General features: G+C 36.1%; 1 protein-coding gene across 1 annotated transcript in view; it reads left to right on the top strand.

The window, feature by feature from the left end:
• CPED1 (cadherin like and PC-esterase domain containing 1) overlaps positions 1-22,511 on the top strand; it is a 105,981-nt gene that overhangs the window by 26,104 nt on the left and 57,366 nt on the right. Inside the window, exons 4-7 of the mRNA XM_029285327.1 lie at positions 4,158-4,264; positions 5,713-5,788; positions 16,931-17,066; positions 18,608-18,776. Coding sequence (XP_029141160.1) covers positions 4,158-4,264; positions 5,713-5,788; positions 16,931-17,066; positions 18,608-18,776 — 488 coding nt within the window. The remainder of the gene's footprint in view (positions 1-4,157; positions 4,265-5,712; positions 5,789-16,930; positions 17,067-18,607; positions 18,777-22,511) is intronic.

Raw genomic sequence — 22,511 nt, 5'->3', positions numbered from 1 at the left:
ATCTTGACAAACTTGAACAATGGGCCCTATCCAACAAAATGAATTTCAAAGCAAAGTTTTACATTTAGGCAGGAAATATCAAAGGTATAAGTACAGATTAGGTGAGACCTGGCTAAAAAACAGCAACTGTGAGAGAGACCTTGGACTCCTAGTGGACAATCACTTGACAATGAGCCAGCAGTGTGCAGCAGCAGCCAAAAAAGCTAATACAATCCTGGGTTGTATAAACAGAGGCATAAAATCAAGATCACAGGAAGTATTAGTACTGTTTTATAAAACCCTAGTGAGACCACACCTGGAATACTGTAACCAATTTTGGTCACCATACTACAAAAAAGATGTTGAGACTTTGGAAAAAGTTCAGAGAAGAGCAACTAAGATGATCAAAGGCCTGGAGTCTAAAACATATGAAGAATGGCTGCAGGACTTGGGTTTGGCTAGTCTAAAGAAAAGAAGAAATAGAGGTGACATGATAGCAGTATTCCAGTATTTGAGGGGCTGCCACAAAGAAGAGGGCACCAGAGGGCAGGACAAGAAACAATGTTTGGAAACTGACCAAAGAGAGAAGCAACCTGGAATTAAGGAGAAACTTCCTAACAGTGAGGACAATTAACCAGTGGAACAGCTTGCCTTCAGACGTTGTGGGTGCTTCATCACTGGAGGTTTTTAAGAAGAGACTAGGCAGTCATTTGTCTGAAATAGTATAGGGAGCTGGACTAGAAGGCCTCCAAGGTCCCTTCCAGCTCTATTCTATTCTATTCTATTCTATTCTATTCTATCCTATTCTATTCTATTCTATTCTATTCTATTCTATTCTATTCTATTCTATTCTATTCTATTCTTATTATTTCTTTGCTGTTATTTAGAACATATATTTATTTTTCTGATTACAAGCAGAGTCATTTATGAAAAAATTGGTCTGTGGACCTATGCCAAAAATGGGATATGTTGTTACTAAAATATTGCATTAATAACTACATATTCCATTTTTTGGCATTGCATTAATTGCTCCTGGAAGCAAAATTTTTGGTTGAAAGATTTTACAAAGACTTTTAGAGCAAGGATAAAAATTGTAGGACTGGAAGAGATAAAATCTGTAATCAAAATGGTAAGCTGAAATACTAACAACTTAAGATGTGCAGAACGTATAATATTAGACAAAAGTAAAACATGGTATCCCCCATCCTACTTAGCAAATTTATAGTTGACAGTCAAGAAATGAAAATGGTAGATAGTTTTCCTTTCTTGAGCTCAAACAGGGATAAAAATGCATTAGACAAAAAAGCAGGCATTAACTCTACAGAGGAAAGTAATAACAAACATAGCCAAGATTATGAAGGTTGTTTTTTCAAGGTAATAATAGAGCAATGGTTTTTCAGTACCGTAATAGTGCATGGCCATGAAATCTGGACATTGAAAAGAGCCAAGGGAAGATGATAACCGACTTTAAATTAGGCCCTTTGGGGATTGCTATTAAAAGGCAATAAAAAGAACCAATCCATGGTTCCATAAAAAATAAATGACAAGACTGCTTCATTAAGGGAATGATTATTAACAGAAACATACATACTTTTAGCATATAAAACTAACAGATTATGTGCTATAAAAATGACCAGGCTTAGTAAAGCTTTAATTCCCAGAATTCCAAGCTGCTGATATGGCCAACTCAGAAATGTACCAGAAACACTGTCCCTCTAAGAATCCAAATCTATTATAAGTATAGCAGTTTTTTAAAAAGTTAAATCCCCAAAATAGAAGAATCCTTTCAGCCCTTGTGTATATTTGTAAAGTATGTGTGGTCTCAATTTGCCTCTGATTCCAATCTAGTGAATTATTTTAGGAATCTTTTCCCTCTAGCATTGTGGATCTGCTGCTGCAAAAAAAATCTAAATCACATGCAACGGGCTATGTTCATGCATAATCCTCATGCAATTACATACAAAAACACAACAAAGGAGTAATAAATAGTAAGCCAAAGAAATTAAATATACCATGTAGGAAAAAAGATAAGAAAGATAATTCAATTTAGTTTACACCAATACTGGTCGCTCTACCCTCCATACCTGTCTACCCTTCCACTACATCAATTCATTATGTCATACTTTTACTTATCACCTCTTCTTTTCTATAATCTTGTCAACATTATCCAGTGACAACTTCATGGTCTTTCCTCTCCTGCATGAGGAAGGCTGGCATAGGCACCCAATTGCTACCAGATTAAAAATTAGCCATATTGCATAAAGTACCCATTAATTTACAGCACGTCTTATAACTGTGGAGTTTTCCAAGGCATCTCTCAAGCATTATTTGCATGGAAACTATTTATTGATTTCATTTTTCTAAACCAAAAAAAGTATAGATAGGATTATTTCGCCAGCACCAAGAAAGAATTGTTTTTTGTTTTCATTTTCTTCTCAATCTTACTTATGATATCCAATATATCATTTAAAATCTCCAAGCTTATCTTTGGTACAGTTCAATATGTTGATGTTTTTCTATCTTGCCTCTGTTTACAGAGTCCTAGCACCCACACCAAAAGCTCTTGATAAAAGAATGTGTTTTTACTCCTACAATTTGTTTTTCATCTGCACTTAGTGCTCTGTTAAACATTCCACGTGGCCTGTTCAGAAGGCAGCATTCAGAAAAAGTTTATCATAATCATAATTTTAGAATCCTAAAATTGAATAAGGTCTTGCCAGAAATTGAATTAAATGCTTAGAAGCCTTACAGGGTAGATGTTATGACAAATAATAGAAGGGAGTATTATATATGCTGCCTTGAACTGCTGTAGGAAAGATAGATATAAACACCATACATTGATGCTGTGAAGCTGTTTCCCTTTCATACCCTGTTTTGCATGACAAATTTAAACCATGTTTTATTGATTAAACTAAAGTTTTCATATATTAGGAAAGCGACAGGCAGAAAGGTTGGGATCACAGTGTGAGTGAGAAAACTATACACTAGAACCAATGTGGGGTTGGATTAGGAGTAGAAAGATCCAGATTCTACTTCCCTCCTAACTTCTTTATAGCTTAATAATGTATAAACATATGTGGCATCTGAAATGGAAGTTTTGCAGCTCCAAACAACTTAGGTTAACTTTGATGATAGAAAATAATTTACAAACTAATCTGCTTCTCTTTTGAAGCAGGTGAATAGATATATCCTCCTTATGCTATGTATTTAAAGAAATCTGAAAAGAAATCTGGGTCTCTGTTTTGAGCTTGAAGTTTAATGTTTATTTTTTTGGAAAAAAACTAGTAGTTTACTATTTGTCTATTCTGCTTATGAGATTATTGCAAGGTGAGAAACAACAGTGCATCTACTTCCGACATAAGCAAACTCTCCATTTTATCTCTGGCGCTATGCAGCCAGGAGAAACTCACTTTATACAAGGAAGCGACTTAGAGTAAGTCTTCCCTGATTCCTTAGGGGACAAAAGGGACAAAGAAAGAGGGAAGATCAGTCAGTCAGTCTTGTAAAACTTATATAGTCTATCTAATAAAGCTTAGTTCTCCTCTTCTTGTGGAGTCTGTTTCTTGATCTAAACAACCTGCAAGTACAGACACTTTATCATTTAACCATAAAAATCAATGCAGTAAACATCTTCAGATATATAGGTGTGTTCCCAGTTCAAGATGAGTGATAGCTTTTCCACCTGTATACAGGTTTCCTCATGAATTGGGGCTCACAAGCCATTTTTGCTTTCCATGTTCTTCTAAAAATGTTACTTTGGGGAAGAAGTTACAATTGGAAGATTCTGTCTTCAAAGCAGTGTTGCATAAAAACATTTCCATTCCCATTCCCCCTTCTTTTGCCCCATCTCCTTTTCCAACAATAACCCCATCAGCACTAAATGAAAGTACCATCAGCAAGAAATTAAAGTAAAACTAACGTTTAAAAACCAAAAAGAAAAATAGTAGATGTCACAGTAAATATGCGAACCATTGAACTCAAACTTAGACCACACAGAATCATATTGATCACATGTCCCAAGACACGATAAAGCCTTTAAACTGGTGTCTTCTCCCCATTCTTTGTTGTTGTTTTTGCCACAGAACAGCATCATTTGAATTAAAAAATTCTGTTTAATTGGTTTGCTGTCCTTTCTCATCACAGTTAATTCCCATTATGCTACTTTCTTTTTATCATAGATGAATTAAGGTCTTGGGACCTTTTGATTTGCCTCTCATCTAACAAAGCTGACCATGAAAATTGCATAAATATAGTGAAATCATATCAACCAACACTACTACAAAAGGTATGGCTGCAAAATGACCTCTTTCTGGCACATGCTTAAATACTTTTTTTTAAACTCTGCATTTTTATTTTATTATGAAGCATACTATCAGATGCCAATTCTTCATTGTAGTACTGCCTCACTTTCGCAGGAATTTGCTGGTATTAGAGCAGATGCTTTGCATGAGTGAAGTCTCAAGTGCATTTTCTAAAATCTTTTCTTCCAGCATTGCTGGAAGGGGAAAAAAACACAATATGTTTTTGCCAAGATGTTGAATAATGTGAATATTCATAGATTAATATTGATTTCATCAGAGGCAAGGTTATATGCTAAACTGTCAGAATCACAGAATGTCATAATTATCTAGGATTTTCTAAACAGGACTATTGTATTTCATCTCTCTCACAAATATCCACATGGAATAGTGCAGAAAGAAAAAATGAGACTTTTAAACAATTTATAGATATATCCCAATGAAGAAAGTGTGCTTTGGAGCAAAAAATGTTCATTTTGCGAGATATATTTATGAACAGAATTTTTTTCTTGTCATACTTGTCTTTAAGATTAAAAGGAAAAATGTTGTTTTACAAACATGTCAAACAGACATGCCCCATAGGCAAAAGTACAATGATGAACAACAAATAAAAATATAAATAATAAAATATTATGGTGCATGCTGCAGAGTGAGTTCATGTTATATTGACAATCCTGATCAATGCTTATGCATTTCCTCCTTCCCTTCCCTTTCCCCTTCCCCTTCCCAAGTATAGTAGAGATGTTGGAATGGAGAGAAGGTTGTCAAGGGGACAAATAATAAAAACAGAATCATTCTGCTGGGAAGCAAAATCAATCCACTATGATGTACACTATGCCCATTTTTTTACATGTGTCCCGACATCACAGGAGCTTCTGTCACAATGGTGACATGTTGTTTTCATCATTTTAATAAAAACTCTGAATCTCTTGGAAACTTCTCTTCTAAGACTTTAATCCTGCCTTAAAATGTGATCATATTCATAAAAAGGGATACAATATGTAACTTATAATTAAAAATAGAGCAAAATTAAGGTTGATTTGGAAAAAAAAACATGGAAGCTTGTGTTTGTGCCTTCAAGTCAGTGCTGACTGCTGGTGATTCTCTGGAGTTTTCTTGGAAAGATTTCAGACATGATTTGCCATTGCCTGCTCCCTAGGACTGAGCAAGAGTGACTTGCCCAAATTAACCCAATTGGGTTTGTCTCCAAGGGAGGACTAGTACTCCCAGTCTGCCAATTTCTATTCCCATGCTTTAATCCCTGTACTAAATTAGCCCTTGAAGCTTAATTGAAGGTTTTTTTCCACCTATTCTACTCAGGGGGATGGCCACTATTTTCCTTTATCAGCAAACCTTGCTGTAATGGCTTCTTCAATGGCACCTAAAAACAGTCTTGTAAAATTGCAATAATTGGTACTTCTCTCTTCATTCCCAGGCAAATGTTCTCTCGCAAATCCAGCATCTGCTTTGCAGAAAGGAAGGATTGTGCCAAATAATGAGAACATTTCCAGGTAAACTTTTGAGTTATATTAATAAACCAAAAATGACCTTTTGTTGCATGCTCAAAGGAAGAGAAATGCTGGAATCTGAGCTCTGAAGATAAAAGAATGAATCAAATAAAATCAAAGCTTTATTGTCCCCATAAGGCCAGCAATCAGATAAAATGGAAATAGGTAAAACTGAAAATATGGATTATGGTATTTGATCAATAATAGCAGAAAAGTCATTCAGCAGTTCTGATAAAGATGGAGGATTTTGCCTAGCTTCTCAGCGGGGTTGTAAATCTGTTTGGATTGTACCACATTAGAATGCAGGTATAATTTTTCATGATTTGGTGTCTGATGTGCATATTTATGTGAATGTCTCCGCCCTTTAACAAACATGCATAAAGAACACTAAATGATAGGAAAACATTTTATCTTAATACATTCCATTTGTATGCTAATTTTCTGTATGCAGTGACACCCCCTCCCTCCCAGAGTAGGAACTTTCAGTCAAATAAACCCCAGTCTGAAATTAAAGCCCTGGTCTCATTTTGTCAACAGGAAGTAGATCTGAAATGTTTCTTTCAGTTACGTGTGTGTTTCTCAGCTTACTTAGTTGCTATCCAATATTCTATAAAATCCAAGGGGCTGTATAAATAATAATTGAACTGTAATTAAATTAAATTAAATTTAAATTATATAACTTTAAAAAGGAGACATTTTCTGTAACCTTCACCCTGAAATAATGCCTGTAAGGTTTAAAAAGTGGTCTTCATTTCAGTTAATAAAAAGTTGGAAGCAAGAGAAAAATGTACCAGCCAAGATAGACATAAGTGGTTTTGCAACCTAAGCTGAAAGTAGAATGATGCCACCAACTTATTCCATATCCAGAACTTGAAGGCAAGAAGACAGGGTCATCCATTGCACTTGAGAGCAACAGGACAGGGTCTGCTGTATATCTCAAAGGTGCTTTTTTCAAAAGGCAACTGCACTGTTTTTTCCTTGAGGGAGAAAAAGAAAACATTTCGCTTCTCATCCAAAAAGTTTCATCAATTGATGTTGAAAAAAGCACCTTTGAGACAACTATGACCTGAATGACTGAGAATCTCCACAGACGTCTGCTGTGTATGTGGTTTTATCCTTCAAGTGAGAAACAATCAAGAGGTGCCAGTACTAATGGTCTGGGATTGCTCTGACCATTGTTAAGGCTCGTCATACACCAGGGGGGAAATAAAATAACCTGGCACATTTAAAGAAAAAAGAGAACCGTGAACATTCTGATCTTGTGAAGACTTATGAAATCTAATGCACATAAGGGCTTCTCTATTGTGGCAAACACTGTACTATTAAAAAGAAATCTTAGAAAGAGGCCTTTTCACAGGCCAAGTTTATATCCTGCATATTTTTCAGGATGGTTTCTACGACAACTTAAAATTTAGAACAGAGATTTACTTTTCTACTTATTATTTATGTCTACAATGCTATACAGTATTTTAACATTTGTATATACTATGTCCCAATGGCTCTATTTCTTATCTTAGAGCTCTAACCTTCAATGCTATATTTACTGTGTTCTATATTATAATCAGTTGTGACTATCATTTCTACTCTTTCTTGTGTCTACTTCTTATCCAGGCAACCTTGGTGTAAGTCACTTGTTGCTACTCTTCAATTTTGTGCTGCAATAGTATGTCTTGCTGTGAAGCTGCTGCCCAATGGAATTCTTGGGTTCTGATAGTTATCTTGTGCTAATGGATAGACGATAGGCTGTTGTTTTGGGTCTGGTGTAAAGATCTCTGATCACTTTGCATTACAATTAACACTCTGGGATCTCACACTCTAATTGCCAATGGTCCAGGACTCCTTACACAGTTCTCACTACTCTGAGTCTAAATGGTACAGTATCTGGTGTGTCTGGTATTCAATACCACCACTGCTAATATTATTTTTGGTCTCTGTCATAACTTGCATTGTCCATCAGTTTCTTGGCATCTTCATGAGATGTGCTGCTGTTCTTCAGCAATTCTCTGTGATGACACACTTTACAGTTGACACAAATCTCATTTTCAAGAGGCCAAAATGCCATAATCTACGGGTAGGGATTCTGTAAAAGTGAAAAAGAAAGGAGTGATATGGTATTTTCTTACCCTATGTGCCTTTCATTTTAGAGTTATATATTGCCTTCCTTTAGGGAATCTAGCTCTTCTACATGACATTTGTTTTCTTATACTATATTTGTTTCAGGTTCTTCAGGGCCTTGCCAATGACCCCAATATGAAAATCATCTGTTTCTGCTATTTTTCTAAAAGTATTTCTGAGGGGAGAAAAACAGCATTTTTTTCTCTCTCACACACACAAATAAAAGCATATGGTAAGCCTCCTGCTTACTTGGCTGCAAGACTTGATACACTCCCTTAGTCTTGCCTGGAGAGAAATTTGGCTCTCTGTGTAGAATGTTTGCATCATGAGCAGAGCCTCGCAATGTCTGGAGGGATGCCACAGATCATGTATTTCTTTTCATCAGTAGTCAGTCTTACACTTTGATTAGACTGAAATTGGCAACTGGCAGATGGGTGTTGTTCTAGAGGCTATACATCTGCCCTCGTTTTGTTGGAAAAAGCAATTACTAACAATGAAGCAATGCTCTCTATTTTCCCCTCAATCTTGGTTTTGGTCAGATAATCACATAGTTTCATCTTCTTTTTCCCCCAGAAAGGGTGTCCCCAACAACAGGTGGCTGGCCATGAACAACTCTGAGGTGTGTCATTTTTCAGTGACATTCCTTTTATGGTTTGGATAATCAACAGCTGCCTGTACTTTGCACAAGGGGATAAGTCACTCTTAAATATGGTCTTGACCTAAAAAATACTTTGGAAATATTCTGCTGAAGGAGAACTGTTTGTGCATTATACTGTATAGATGGAATCTAATAGGAAGCAGTTATTGCTGAAACATGTCCAAGTAACCCCAAAACTAAATGCTTTATGATCACATCAAATATGCCAGTTTTACTATAAGGAACACATCTTCACATACACACACATACAAACATACATACAACATGCTGATTCTATAAATCACAATCATGTGAAGAAACATTGAATCTGCATTCTGTTTTCATAACAAAATGTTTTTAAAGGGGGAATTGCAAACAGTTTGTGCAACCTAGTTCTAAGTACTATTTTATAACAACTATTTGTACTTACTATTTAAAATACCTGGGCTAAACCTGGGAACTTCTCAACATCCTTTTTCAGAAGAAAGTAAGTTCTAGGGAATTTCTATATACTGAAATCATATTGGAATCTAAAAAACAAAGATATTTAGATGTATTGCTTTTTCAGAAAATTATGTTGTTTCATTGTATCTATAGACTGAATATTTTCATCCCATAATGTGTGTTTTGTGGTCTTTTATTGCAATCACTTTAAAACCAAGAAAAATTTAAAACTGTGCTTCAGAACAGTTAGCTTATTCACTAGATAATTAAAATATGGTATATGTTAGGTTTTTTTGAAAGTACCCCTTTATGTTTGTATAAATATGTTTTTGTTTTACTGGTTTTCTTTTTCATAGATAAGCATTTTGCTTCCTTTGCTTCATTCTTTTAAAAAGAATGGTGGAATAGAATTAAAAAAAAAACTAAGCCATTTTGGCCTTGCACAATATATATTGCCTCACAGCCAGTTTGGCAGCAAACAAATTTAATAATATATATAGAGAGAGTTTATATGCAGCATATGATACAGATACAGATACATAACGCCATAAGTTCACATATTTTCAATGTCCCATATAAAATATATGTCAATATACCCACAAAGTATACTCATAAGGTTTTTGGGGCTTGATCAATTATTTCATGTATTTATTTTTAACAATTATATACTGAACGTTCACAAAAGTTGGTTCTAGCCTGCCTTACAAAAGAGGTTAGTGTAAAGCTAGTGTAATGAAAGTGATAGCTAGCTATTGTACTTTGTACTGTAAAAAACATCCAAAACTAGACAAATAAAGTCATTTTAATCCAAGCCTGTAAACAATTACATCATTGGCATAATTTATACACCGCCCTGAGTCCTTCGGGAGAAGGGCGGTATATAAATCAAATTAATAAATAAATAAATAATAAATAGTATATATAGCTGTTGGGTGGCATCATCACTTATCAGAATTTCTGGATGCAAAACAGTTTTGTTCTTAAGAATATTTCAAGATAGCAATCCATATTTTCCCCAAGCAACAGCCATTTAATATTGTTCCAGAATTTCTATACAATGTACATCATTCCTAAACACAGTATATGCTGATTGTGTTGGATGAGTAATAGTTGTAATTCCAACCCATTTGGAGAAGAACAGGTTGAGGAAGTTTGACCTAAGCAAGCTATTATATATATAATTACTATGTATATAGCAGGGGTCTTCAAACCTGGCCCTTTTTATGATTTGTGGACTTCAACTCCCAGAACTCCTCAGCCAAGCATGCTGGCTGAGGAATTCTGGGAGTTGAAGTCCACAAGTCATAAAAGGCCAAGTTTGAAGACCCCTGCTATATAGTATTCCTTAATAAACCAATTATATATTTAAAACAACTGTTCAATCCCTTCTTTTATAAAGGTGAATAATGCAGCATGATTTAAATCTCAAAACTAAGGTAAATGCAAACTAGATTTAATAAATTTATAAATTTATAAATTTGACACGGAAAGGCAGCAGAAGTAAGGATAGAATGATAGCCAAAGGGGTTAATGAGGATGTTACAATGATTGGTTACCACGGCCCTATCACGAGATCTAGGGCCCGGATGCAGGCGTCGGTTTATTTATAACTGCTTTTCCCATTGATTGACTCTGTGCCCTGAGGATGTCGGAAGGATTCGACGAAAGCTTGGCCCCTATGATTGTATGCTTTTAAAAGTTTTTAAAGGTTTTTTACTAAACTTTTAATTGTCTTATACTCTCCTGGTGTTCGCATTTTTATTTTGTATATATATATATATATATATATATATATATATATATATATATATATATATATATATATATATATATATATATATATATATATATATATATATATATATTATGTTACCCCTTTGGGCCGCTCCCTTTTTGGCGGGCTCTCGGGCAATTTCCCGTGTCCTGCTCCTCGGGGATATACTTTTCCCTGTTTTCTGGTAGCCTATCTAGGAACGAGGATGGGAAAGAAACGGCAGAAAGTAGATCGGAGCGTGCGGGGGGCATAGGAGAACGATATAACAAAAGATCGGAGGGTGTATGTGCCTCCGGGAATGAAGGGAGTCGGAATGTAAACAAGTGTGAAGGGATGGTTGATTATAAGGATGGAAAGGGAGCAGGGAAGGAAGCATTAGGAAAGGAGGTGAATGACGCATTAGGGAATACCGCGGATGGATGGGTAGAAGAGGAAATCGTGTCGAACTCAATGGGGAGGCCCGGCGAGGGAAAAACCGCCCGAGAGCCCGTTAAAGGGCGCAGGAGGAGGAGCTCCTATATGAAAGGGGACAAAAGACCACCAGATAGTAAGAACGAGGACGGGAAAGAAACGGTGGAAAGTGGATCGGAGCGTGCGGGGGGCATAGGAGAACAATACAACAAAAGATCAGAGGGTGTATGTGCCTCCGGGAATGAAGGGAGTCGGAAGGTAAACAAGTGTGAAGGGATGGTTGATTACAAGGATGGAAAGAGAGCAGGGAAGGAAGCATTAGGAGAGGGAGTGAATGATGCACGCAATACCGCGGATGGATGGGTAGAAGAGGAAATCGTGTCGAACTCAATGGGGAGGCCCGGCGAGGGAAAAACCGCCCGAGAGCCCGTTAAAGGGCACAGGAGGAGGAGCTCCTATATGAAAGGGGACAAAAGACCATCAGATAGTAAGAACGAGGACGGGAAAGAAACGGTGGAAAGTGGATCGGAGCGCGCGGGGGGCATAGGAGAACGATATAACAAAAGATCGGAGGGTGCATGTGCCCCCGGAAACGAAGGGAGTTGGGGAGTGATAGATCGAAGAAAGAAATGGAGTCGATGGATGGATGAAGGATACTGTAGAGATATGAATAAGAGGGTGGAAGGAGCGGAGTATGAAAGGACTCTTGGAAAAGAGGGTGATGGCAATGGAATGGTAGTATTAGGGATGATAGGAGGAGAGTGGCCACAACAGGAGGGTGAGTTGGATAAAGGGAAGTTGAGGGTAAGTAGGGACGGAGTGAATGTAGATTGCAAGAATGGAGAGAGGGTGTGGAACGGGCTACAAAGAGAAGAGGAAGGAAACACATGCAACGTTAGTATTGGAGGGAGAGGGGAAGGGACTAACCTGGACTCGATGGGGGGACCCGGTGAAAGAGGGGCCGATCGAGGGCCCGTTGGGGACCCCCGGACCCCCCGCGAGTTGAATGGAAGGGGTGATAGCAACATGAAGGAGAATGGAATTGAAGCCAATACACACGGGAGAGATTGTGAAAGTGATAGAGGGATTAAGGGTGAAACGAATGAGGGAGAAAGAACGGATGGATCAGAGGGGAAGGATGAAAGGGCCATAATGGGTGAAAGGTGCAAGAAAGAACCCTGGATGATCCCTGATGAGGATATCCAGAGACCCCATAGCAACAAACAGGGAAAGAAGGCAGGACACTTACACGCGGGTAAAGGGAAAACAGGCACCGCGCAGGAGCGCGTATACCGGGGCCCGGTTACGCGCTCGTGCAGCCGGATGCAGGCATGTGAGAATTGTATATAAACCCTCCCAAACACCGCCTCAGCAACCCTGATGATGTCGGGAGAGTCCGACGAAAGCTCGGTTGCCGATAACAAATTTACAAAATAACGAAAATTTAACAAAAATTTGAAAAATTAACAAATATTTGTAAAATAGATGAGAACCACTAGCACTAATAAACCTGTGTTGTATATATATATATATATATATATATATATATATATATATATATATATATATATATATATATATATATATATATATATATTAAAACATAGATATATTGAGTGAAAGACAGTATACAGTAGGAACAGAAGTGTAAGTCAATGTTTTCTCCATGCTACAAAATAAGAATAGGAAATATTTTAATGGATCAGGGGAAAATTGTGTATATTTTAGTTGTGACCATAGTGGCCTCAGCAATGGAAACATGCAAATGGGTGGAAATTATTTTTGTTTTGTATTCTGGGAGATTTGGTGAAAATGTTCTTCTTTAGATTGATTAGGCCTACCTTGTGAATTACATATGTTTTGGTAAGGGGGTGAAAACTACAAATTGTTAGGTTTTTTTCATTACATTTCGAGAGCAATTTCAGAGGGTTTTGGAGGCTGGAGAAAATGATTTGGGTGCTGCCTATGTTTGCTGATATAAATGAATGATTATAGTATTATATAGGGCTATGCATCTGTGTATATGCATGCAGTTTGTGTGTATCCACTCAGAAACACATATGGGCAGGATAACTTTAATCAAGGGTTACCAAGTGATTCCAAAAAACTAGATCAAATAGTCATAACCACCAGAAGCAATAGACCTTTTTTAGAATGGTAAAAGCTGGTTATTTATTTCAGCCCCATAAGCCAGTCTCCCAAACACACCGGTGGCTTCTTAAGTCATAACATCTTTTCAAACACTTCACTCATTCAGCAGTTATGCTGGAGCCATTGTAAGATTAAAGAGTAAGAAGTGCTAAGTGAGGAAGAAGAATATATTTTGTTATATCTGTCACTGGTGGTGGAAAATATGACAGTGCATACTTGTTATCAAAGGAAATTGCTTCGTTTTCTGAAGACAAGTAGTGTGGTGCAAAGCCAAACCAGATAAGCATGATCTACATTTATGGATGACTGGAGATCTCTTATGGACTTTTTGCATAAAAATGAAAAAAAAATGAACTTGTGATTTATGGTTTAGATTATAGAAAGAAGAGTAATAAGATGTCCAGTAACTTCAGAGAGACAGGTTAAAATATATTTGTAATTATAACTGCTGTGAAGATTATTGAAAGTCAGTTTTTCTAAATATCTTTTCTATTTTTCTTCAACTTTTTTCTTTTCTTGCACGTTTTGCTTCTTTTGTTTTCTTTTTTTCTTTTCCTTATTTTGTATTAGAATAATTCTTATTCTGCTTCATCCATGCATTCACAAACTCTTTCATGATATAAGCAGACACCTTTTATTGTAGGATCTGCTAAGTATTCTAGTGTTTCCTCAAATCTAGTTATCTGGAAGCTGCATATTATGATTTCTATGCATCGTTATATGTAAGACATATAACTGACCTGGAAGCATTCTAACCATATTGAAAGCAAACCAAGATGAATTAAAGCTGTTAAAGGAAACTGTAAAGGTGTTTTAGGGTGCTAAAAGGACACATAGATACATAGCTATGTCCTGTAGAAACTCATTTAGACAGAATTGAAACTACATCAAAAGCCTTCGGAAGACAAAACCAGCTGTATCTCCAAGATTTAATTTTTTTTAAAAAAAAATCTGGTCTTGAACAATAATAAAATGTTTGTTCATTCGTTGTGTGGAAATGGAACATCTTTTTCTTTCTCCTTGCTTTTTTCTCCTTTCATTTATTTATTTTATTTTAAAAAAAATTTTACTATTAAGATAATGAAATATAAAGAAAAAAGAATGTAGTTTTAAAGGATTTCAGCTCTGATTCACACATTAAGCCATATGCCATGCATATTCTTTGCTAGATAAAAACAATGAGATTTTTCTGCCGGCAAATCTTTTAACATATTTACTCAAGTGAACCTAAATAAGCCTTATTCTGTTGAATGGGCCTTAATGCATTTAGAATTTTACCCTTGAAATATTTCAGTATAGGTGCACACAACCAGTGCGGAAATTATAAATTTTGTTTGAATAGAGGCTTTTCAAGTTTGCACTTTGTGTGGTTTTATTCCCTCCCCCACCCACCCCATCTACTCTTACCCTGAGTCTCACATTTTGCTCACCATCACCCTCAAATCCTAGATCCGGCCCGGAAGAAGCATGCAGTCAAACAATATAGTTGATCTCTACAAGAAATTCCCCTTGAGTAATATTCAGAAGCTTCAGATAGAGCAAAATGTGGCAGCACAGGCAGTGATGGGTGCTAATAGCTTGGCACAAGTGACATCTCTACTCTGTAATCTGGATCATCTACCAGTATGCTTCCAGATGCAAACAAGGTGCTGATGGTTTACCTACATGGCTTGTGACCAGGTAACCTACGAGATTGCCTCTCCCTGATGATCTCTACCCATCTTGTTAGATCCAGCAGCAAAAACATACTGCAGATCCCATCCACAAGAGAATGTCATCTAGCAGACCCAAGAGGAGGGCCTTTTCTGCCAAGGCACCCAGTCTTTGGCACATCAACCCCCATGAGATCAGCCTTGTCCCAGCCATGCTAAATTTCTGCAAAACATTGAAAATTTGGCTTTGCAATCAGACATGAGGCCCTGATCCTGTTTCTTGGTCTTGGTTGGGTTAACTGAATATTCTCAAATGCTGCATTATTTAATGCTATTTCTGTTGTTTTAAAATTTGGTTGTTTACTATGTTTTTATTCTATTTTTAATTGTTAGTCCCTCAGAGTCATTCTGGATGGACAGGCATATAAATTTATTTTAGGAGGATTTGAAGATCATATAGAAAAGATAAAAAATCCCATACAATATACTTGACTGCTGATGAGTGACAGAAAAATTGGCATGTCTCCTATCTTGCATTAGCAAACTTTCTCATCTCTCTGACAGATGCCCAGCTTTGGCAATAGAATTAATATCAATTCATTAATTTGCCAACTACTATATATGAACACCATGATCTGTGTGTATATAGCTGCAAATTACTGTGGAATGGCTATATGCATGGACACTACTGTATTTGTATCAAAAGTTCTTAGGTGCTCTCTAAAAAATGTAAAATATTTGCTTTCAGTTTCCATAATGAAATAAAATAGATTGCCTTTAAAGACAGCTCAGCATGGCGTAGTCTCTTGTTAAGTAATGAGTTCTGTGAATAACAGGAGCAGCTTGATCTCTTCTTCCTTAAGGCATTCAGAAATGTCTAAAAATGGCCTTTGCTTAGTTAATAAAAACCACACCACAAATGAACAAAAAAGGCTTTGTAACATAAGAGATGGGAAGAGAAGGGAAACCACACCCTCTATTGGTAGATCTCATAATAGTTTTGGTATTTCAAGGATTAATTATTTAAGTCAAACTCATCTGTTTATGATTTCACAGACATGTTCATGTTGTTTACTCAGCAAAAATAACAAACTGGGATGTCACTGTTATTTTTAAGGATTTTTTCTTTAATTTCCCAGTGTAATTTTCAACTCTACTATTCCTTGGAGATCTCCCATTCAAGAAATCACCAAGCCATAGCCTTCTAGCTTCTCATTCCTGACAAGGTCATCCAAACATTGCCTCATTCAAGTAACTGACATGCAGCAATTTGTTTATTTATAAGCAAATTTATACCCTACACATCTCACTGTCCAAGTGATTATGGGCAGTTTACGGATACTTTATCAATGTTGCACCAAAATATTGTATGTTATTGAAGTTTCAATTGGCAATGTTTCCATAGATGTATTAGAAAATATCTAATATTTTTATTTAATGTTTCAACATTTTGGGAGGTAAACAAAGCTATCCTATCACCACTACATCAATAAACTACATTTACAGCCCAATCCTATGCTTCCAATTAAATCCAATAGTTTTGTGGAGAGATTAAATAGAATATAGATACATTACATTTTCTTTAGTGTTTATGTTGAACCAAACATTATGTTCTATTTTAGGATATGGCTTTTTGAAATCACTAAGATGAATTAGCAGCAAGTACCCTTTGGATTATCAATATATGTTTCAAACTTTATCTCATTTATGCTAAGAATATAACAAATAAAGTCTGATAAATGCACTGATTATATTTATGTTATATAAATATAAAAATTAAGAAGGTACAAATCTGTTATATTTTGAATGGGGCAACACAAATAATCCCATTTAAGCCATTGTGAGATATCTAATTGGAAAGCAGACACATTTATTAAACATAAATAAAAATCATAAAATTAGAACTCTATTCATGTTTCATTTTGATTCCACCTCTCTAACCTAACATGATTTTTTTTCAGATTTGCATCTTCCAATTATTTCTTCTGCTTGCCCAGAATCAAAAAGTACACCTCTTCATACACTCAAATCATACGATAAGAATGAAAGGATGAGTTTGATTGAAACATTACATCAGCCAGTCAAGGCTGTTCACCAGTAAGATATGTTTATTTTCTTAACAAAACCTTCATGACAGAATGAAATTTACATTTTGTTCATTATATTTGAATGTCTTGTGATATAAAAGTGGAGAAGCAACAGTTAACTTTTTATGTGTTAACGAAATACGTTCCCTTCATTTACCTCCATTTCACTGCTGGGTTCCAAAATTGTAGATTTGAGGGAATTGAGATTAAAACGACTAAATATTTGTAGGGAACAAATTGTGCAGAGAGGAATTAGGATAAACAAATAAACAAACCCTTTATTATACCTAACTATGCAATACTTTAACAATTCTATTATTTATTCAAAAAAAGGAGTAGGAACCCTGGTTTTGTTGAGATAATTGTCTAATTCTAGTCTGAATATGACTGTAAAAGAGCCATATATTAAGAAAATAAACAAAAATAGATGTATTCATATCTCTGTCACAATTGTATTCAAATTCAATAAGATTCAGTAGGCAAGCAAACTCTACATATGTCTGTATATCCAGCTGGATACATATTTGTAGAATATAAATGGCATGGAACAATTAATTTATTAGAATATTGGCAGAAAAGAACATTTTGTGCTAATTTACAGTATTTTCTAAAAGTTTGTAGAATTTATTTAAAATAAATATCAAATACCAATACTTCAGGTCTATGTTTATAGTGAATTATCATGAAATGAGATCACAAGAATGTGAGAAAGTAAGTCTGGTTGATGAGCCAGGGTGGCATAGTGGTTAGAATACAGTGTTGCAGGCAAACTCTGCCAATTGCCAGGAGTTTGATTCTGACTGGCTCAAGGTTGATTCAGCCTTCCATTCTTCTGTGGTTGGCAAAATGAGGACTCAGATTGTTGGGGGCAATATGCTGAGTCTGTAAAACATTTTGGAGCAGTATATACAGTAAGTCTAAGTGCTATTGCTATTGGTAAAGGAAGGCAAGTTTTGATATTTTAATGAGGCAGCAAGTTTTTTTTTTTATTGTTAAGTGGTATAACAGAAGGACGGGGAACAGAATGCCATTTTTGCTGTCCTTAAGGCAACAAAGCCTCTTGGCCCAGCACTAGTGACATCTTTGACTATATATCCACATAACCAACTAACTTTGAAAAGTAATTAATGAAGACATTTCATGAAAAAAGTTTCTTGTTTTCCTGCCTCTGACAATCAGTATAGCCACACAAATATGGGAACTCTTTTGTAATTTTGTATAACATGACATCAAAATGTGTTTCAAGCAAGCAAGCAAGAAAAATCCAGAATAATTCACCAAGTCCTACTTTACTTATTTATCATGTTTATACATGTTAGTACAATGCCCAAAGACTCTTGCTGGTTCATAAAGATAAAAAATACACAATAAAATATACAAAATTATTCATATTTTGAGTAAACATAAAATGGAAAACTACATAAATAGAAGTCAGAAACAAGCTAGAGTTCCCAAGTCAGTGAACAAAGCAGTCTGTCTCTTAGCTTGTCATGTAGTGACTGTTGTTTCCATTCAGAAACAACTTTCTAATATTATATTGTAATTTTCCAGACATCCAATCCCTATTAAGACAGAAAATAAGGAAGCCTTTAAAATTCAAGATTTTTCGATCATCATCAAAGTGTATGTGTTGGTGTCATCATTAACACCTCTACAGGCATTCATTCATTCAACTGGAATTGTCTGGGATCTACCTAAGAAGAAGCATTTTTCAGTCAAGGTAAAATTATGTTTTTCTCTTCAGCTCAAAATGGATAGAACACATTCAGCTTTTTTTGTTTGTTTGTTTGTTTTGCTTTTATTTCCAATCAAGATGTTTTCATTCGGGATAAGGGTGATCTCTATAAGGCTGAATTTACAGTGGATACAGTGGGTATGACATCAGGAAAAGATGCAGTTGCTCTAAAGCAGTGTTTCTCAAACTTGGCAATTTTAAGATGTGTGGACTTCAACTCCCAGAATTCCCCAGCCAGCTATGCTTGCTGAGGAACTCTGAGAGTCAAAGTTCACACATTTTAAAGTTGCCAAGTTTGACAAACACTGCTCTAAAGAGTTATACCCAGGTACTACTGAATGAATGCCCCTGTGCATTCCAAAGCATCTTTGCATCTTTGAGGCTAGTATGCTGCTCAGTCCAAATATTAGGTGCTTTGCAAAGAAGCATTACGGTAATTGCTCCTGACAGGTATCTCGAAAGCTTGGTACTTCATTCTGTGGAAGGAGGAAATTGCAATGGATGGAAAGAGTTACAGGGCTATAAGATAGCACAGGAAGGAAATTGCAAGTGTTGAAGAGAAAATTACAAACACCAGCTGGGAAGGAAAAGATCAGATGGGTTACTGTTGAACTGCGGGATAAAGCTTCAAAAGCAACTTAAAGTTTGTCAGTGATTTGCAAGCTATAGCATTTTAAGAGCAGATTAAGAAAACCGATTTAAGGCAAGGGAACACTCTTTCCCTGACTTTATTGAATGAGAATAGCTATCTTCAAAATGAAACATGGACTTCAGGGATTATGCAAAAGAAAGAAAGCTGATTTTTCCTATTAAAATAAAGTTCAAAATATTATTGTTTTAGTTGTGTTTATTTCAATGAAATATGTAACAGTTGTATGGTTCTATCACTACTTCAGAGCCTGCAACAGTAATCAACAAACTTTAGATACTCACAAAGCTTCCTAGGTGAGAAAAGGAATTAGACTGTAGAATCATGGGATTCTAATATATTTATACTTTACCTCTTATTTTATCAGTAAGTCTGCAGGTCTCCCTAACGCTTTTTTCTACCTTTTGATTAATTTAAAAAGGGCTTGGATAGTCATTTATGAGGTACAAAATATCCACTGTTCTTATTCTGTAATGTTTTGAAAATGTTTATTTATATTCTCAAGGTAAGAGACTCACATTTGAATTGTTTTACTTGATATATATACCGTAGATTAAAAGGCAAATATTAAGTTAGTGGCATACTTATTTATTGCACAGCCCTAACCTCAGTAAAACTTTGTCAGTATCAGAGATTTCAGGGACAAAAGCACAAAATAGCACTAGAACAAAATGTATACATGAGGATATCTATAGAGATTCTCAATCATCCAGGTCATGGTTGTCCCAAATAAGCTTTTCAAAAGGCAACTGGACTTTCTTGGGTTTTTTCTTTAAAAACATTTTGCTTCTCATCCAAAAAGCTTCAGAACTGAAGAAGCTCCTTGGGTGAGAAGCAAAACATGTTCAAGGAAAAAAACAGTTGCCTTTTGAAAAACACCTTTGCAATATAAATGAGGATCTTGGCCACAATGTCCATGGAACCATCACCATAATCCCCTAAACAGATACTGATAGTGTGGGTGAACCTATTTTTGTTCCTGGTTGTGTTAAGAGAGTGCTCAGCAGTTATGTTATTCATGAATGTGAGTTGGACAGTCACATAGCTTTATTTTAGGAGGCTTTGGAGATCATAATGGAGAAGATAAAAAATCCCATATGAAATACTTGACTGCTGATGAGTGACAGAAAAATGGGCATGTCTCTTATCTTGCATTAGCAAACTTTTATCATCTCTCGGACAGATGCACAGCTTTGGCAGTAGAATTAATATTAATTCATTACTTTGCCAACTACTGTATATGCACAGCATGATCTGTGTGCATATGGTTGGCAAATTATTGTGGAATGGCTGTATACTTGGACATTATTTGTTATCAAAAATTCTTAGTTACTCAGTAAAAATAATAAAAAGTTTGCTTTTAGTTTCCATAATGAAATAAGTTGTCTTTAAAGACAACTCAGCATCTCATATTAGGTAATGAGATCTGGGAATAAAAGAAGCAGCTTGATCTCTTCCTTTCTTAAGACATTCAGAAATGTCTAAAATTGGCCTTTGCTTAATTAATTAAAATTTAATTAAAACAAACATATGCAAATCACATAGGCCTCCTAGACATCTCTCTCTGCCACAATATATACAGTGCAAAATGATTCTGTGCTGAGCCAAATGCATTAGTCCAAGGGACACATTATTCCTTGCATTGCAGGTCCCCAGAATTTTTGAACAAGGGCTAAAATTGCCATAACTTCACCCTAAGCGAGGAAATAATCAGATGCTTATCAGCCTGGCTTGACATTAAGGCGTGCAATTTATTTCCTGGCTAGGACAATCATTTCATAAACATGACCATTAAATAATTACATCTGCTGGGACTTTACTTTCAGTCAAGAGAATTGTAAACAGTAGAAGGCTATAATACAACATTAAATGTAAGGTATAAAAAATTGATACGTATCCTGCTAGTATTTGGATTAGTATTTGGAGTCAAGCTATTCTCCAAAGCACCTGAGGGCAGGACAAGAAGCAATGAATAGAATAGAATAGAATAGAATAGAATAGAATAGAATAGAATAGAATAGAATAGAAACAGAAACAGAAACTGGAAGGGACTTGGAGGTCTTCTAATCCAGCCCCCTTCTCAAGCAGGAGACCCTATACCACTTCAGTCAAGTGACTGTCTAGCCTCTTCTTAAAAACCTCCAGTGATGGAGTGCCCAAGATTTCTGATGGCAAGCTGTTCCACTGGTTAATTGTCCTCACTGTTAGGAAGTTTCTCCTTAATTCCAGGTTTCTTCTGTCTTTGGTCAGTTTCCAACCATTGTTTCTTTTTCCTGCCCTCTCGTGCCTTGTAGAATAATTTGACCCCCTCTTCTTTGTGGCAGCCTCTCAAATACTGGAATACTGCCATCATGTCACCCCTGTTTCTTCTTTTCTTTAGACTAGCTAAACCCAAGTCTTGCAGCTGTTCTTCATATGTTTTAGTCTTCAGGTCTTTGATCATTTTAGTTGCTCTTCTCTGAACTTTTTCCAAGGTCTCAACATCTTTTTTGCAGTATGGTGACCAAAATTGGTTGCAGTATTCCAGGTGTGGTCTCCCTGGACTCTGATGTTAGCTAACCCTTTCTCCTGACGGTTTCTGGAGGGCTTTTCCCAAACCGATCAGATTGACTGCTGTCTCTCCACAATCCGCGGGACTTCCCTCCTTCTTTGTTGCCTCTATGGAGCAACTTCAAGCCCATTTAGGTCCCCAAGCAGGCAGAAATCGGCTGTAGGGTGTGGAGCCCCGTGATTCCTCGGCTGCTGAACTACTGCGCAAAACTGGAAGCCAAGACAGTTTTCATCATTGTTGAGCTCTATTTCTGTAGAGATGTAGTTATTTCTTATATATAGTGCAACTCCACCTCCTCTTTATTTGGCCAGTTTCTTTTAAATTTATTTATTTATTTATTTATTAATTTAATTTATACCCCGCCCTTCTCCTCATGGGACTCAGGGCGGCTAACAGCCTCATAAAAACTACAATACAAATACAATAATTAAAAGCCGAATTAAAAGAAATATTTAAACAGGCCGATCATTAAAATTGTCCTTAAAAATCCCCTAAAAAACCCCGCTAAAATTCCCTAGGC

The sequence above is a fragment of the Protobothrops mucrosquamatus genome, unplaced genomic scaffold, assembly GCF_001527695.2.
Source record: "Protobothrops mucrosquamatus isolate PMUCROS unplaced genomic scaffold, P.Mucros_1.0 scaffold1515, whole genome shotgun sequence".
NCBI lineage: Eukaryota > Metazoa > Chordata > Lepidosauria > Squamata > Viperidae > Protobothrops > Protobothrops mucrosquamatus.
Note: the sequence above shows the minus strand (reverse complement) of the source record. Positions and strands in the feature narration are given on the sequence as shown.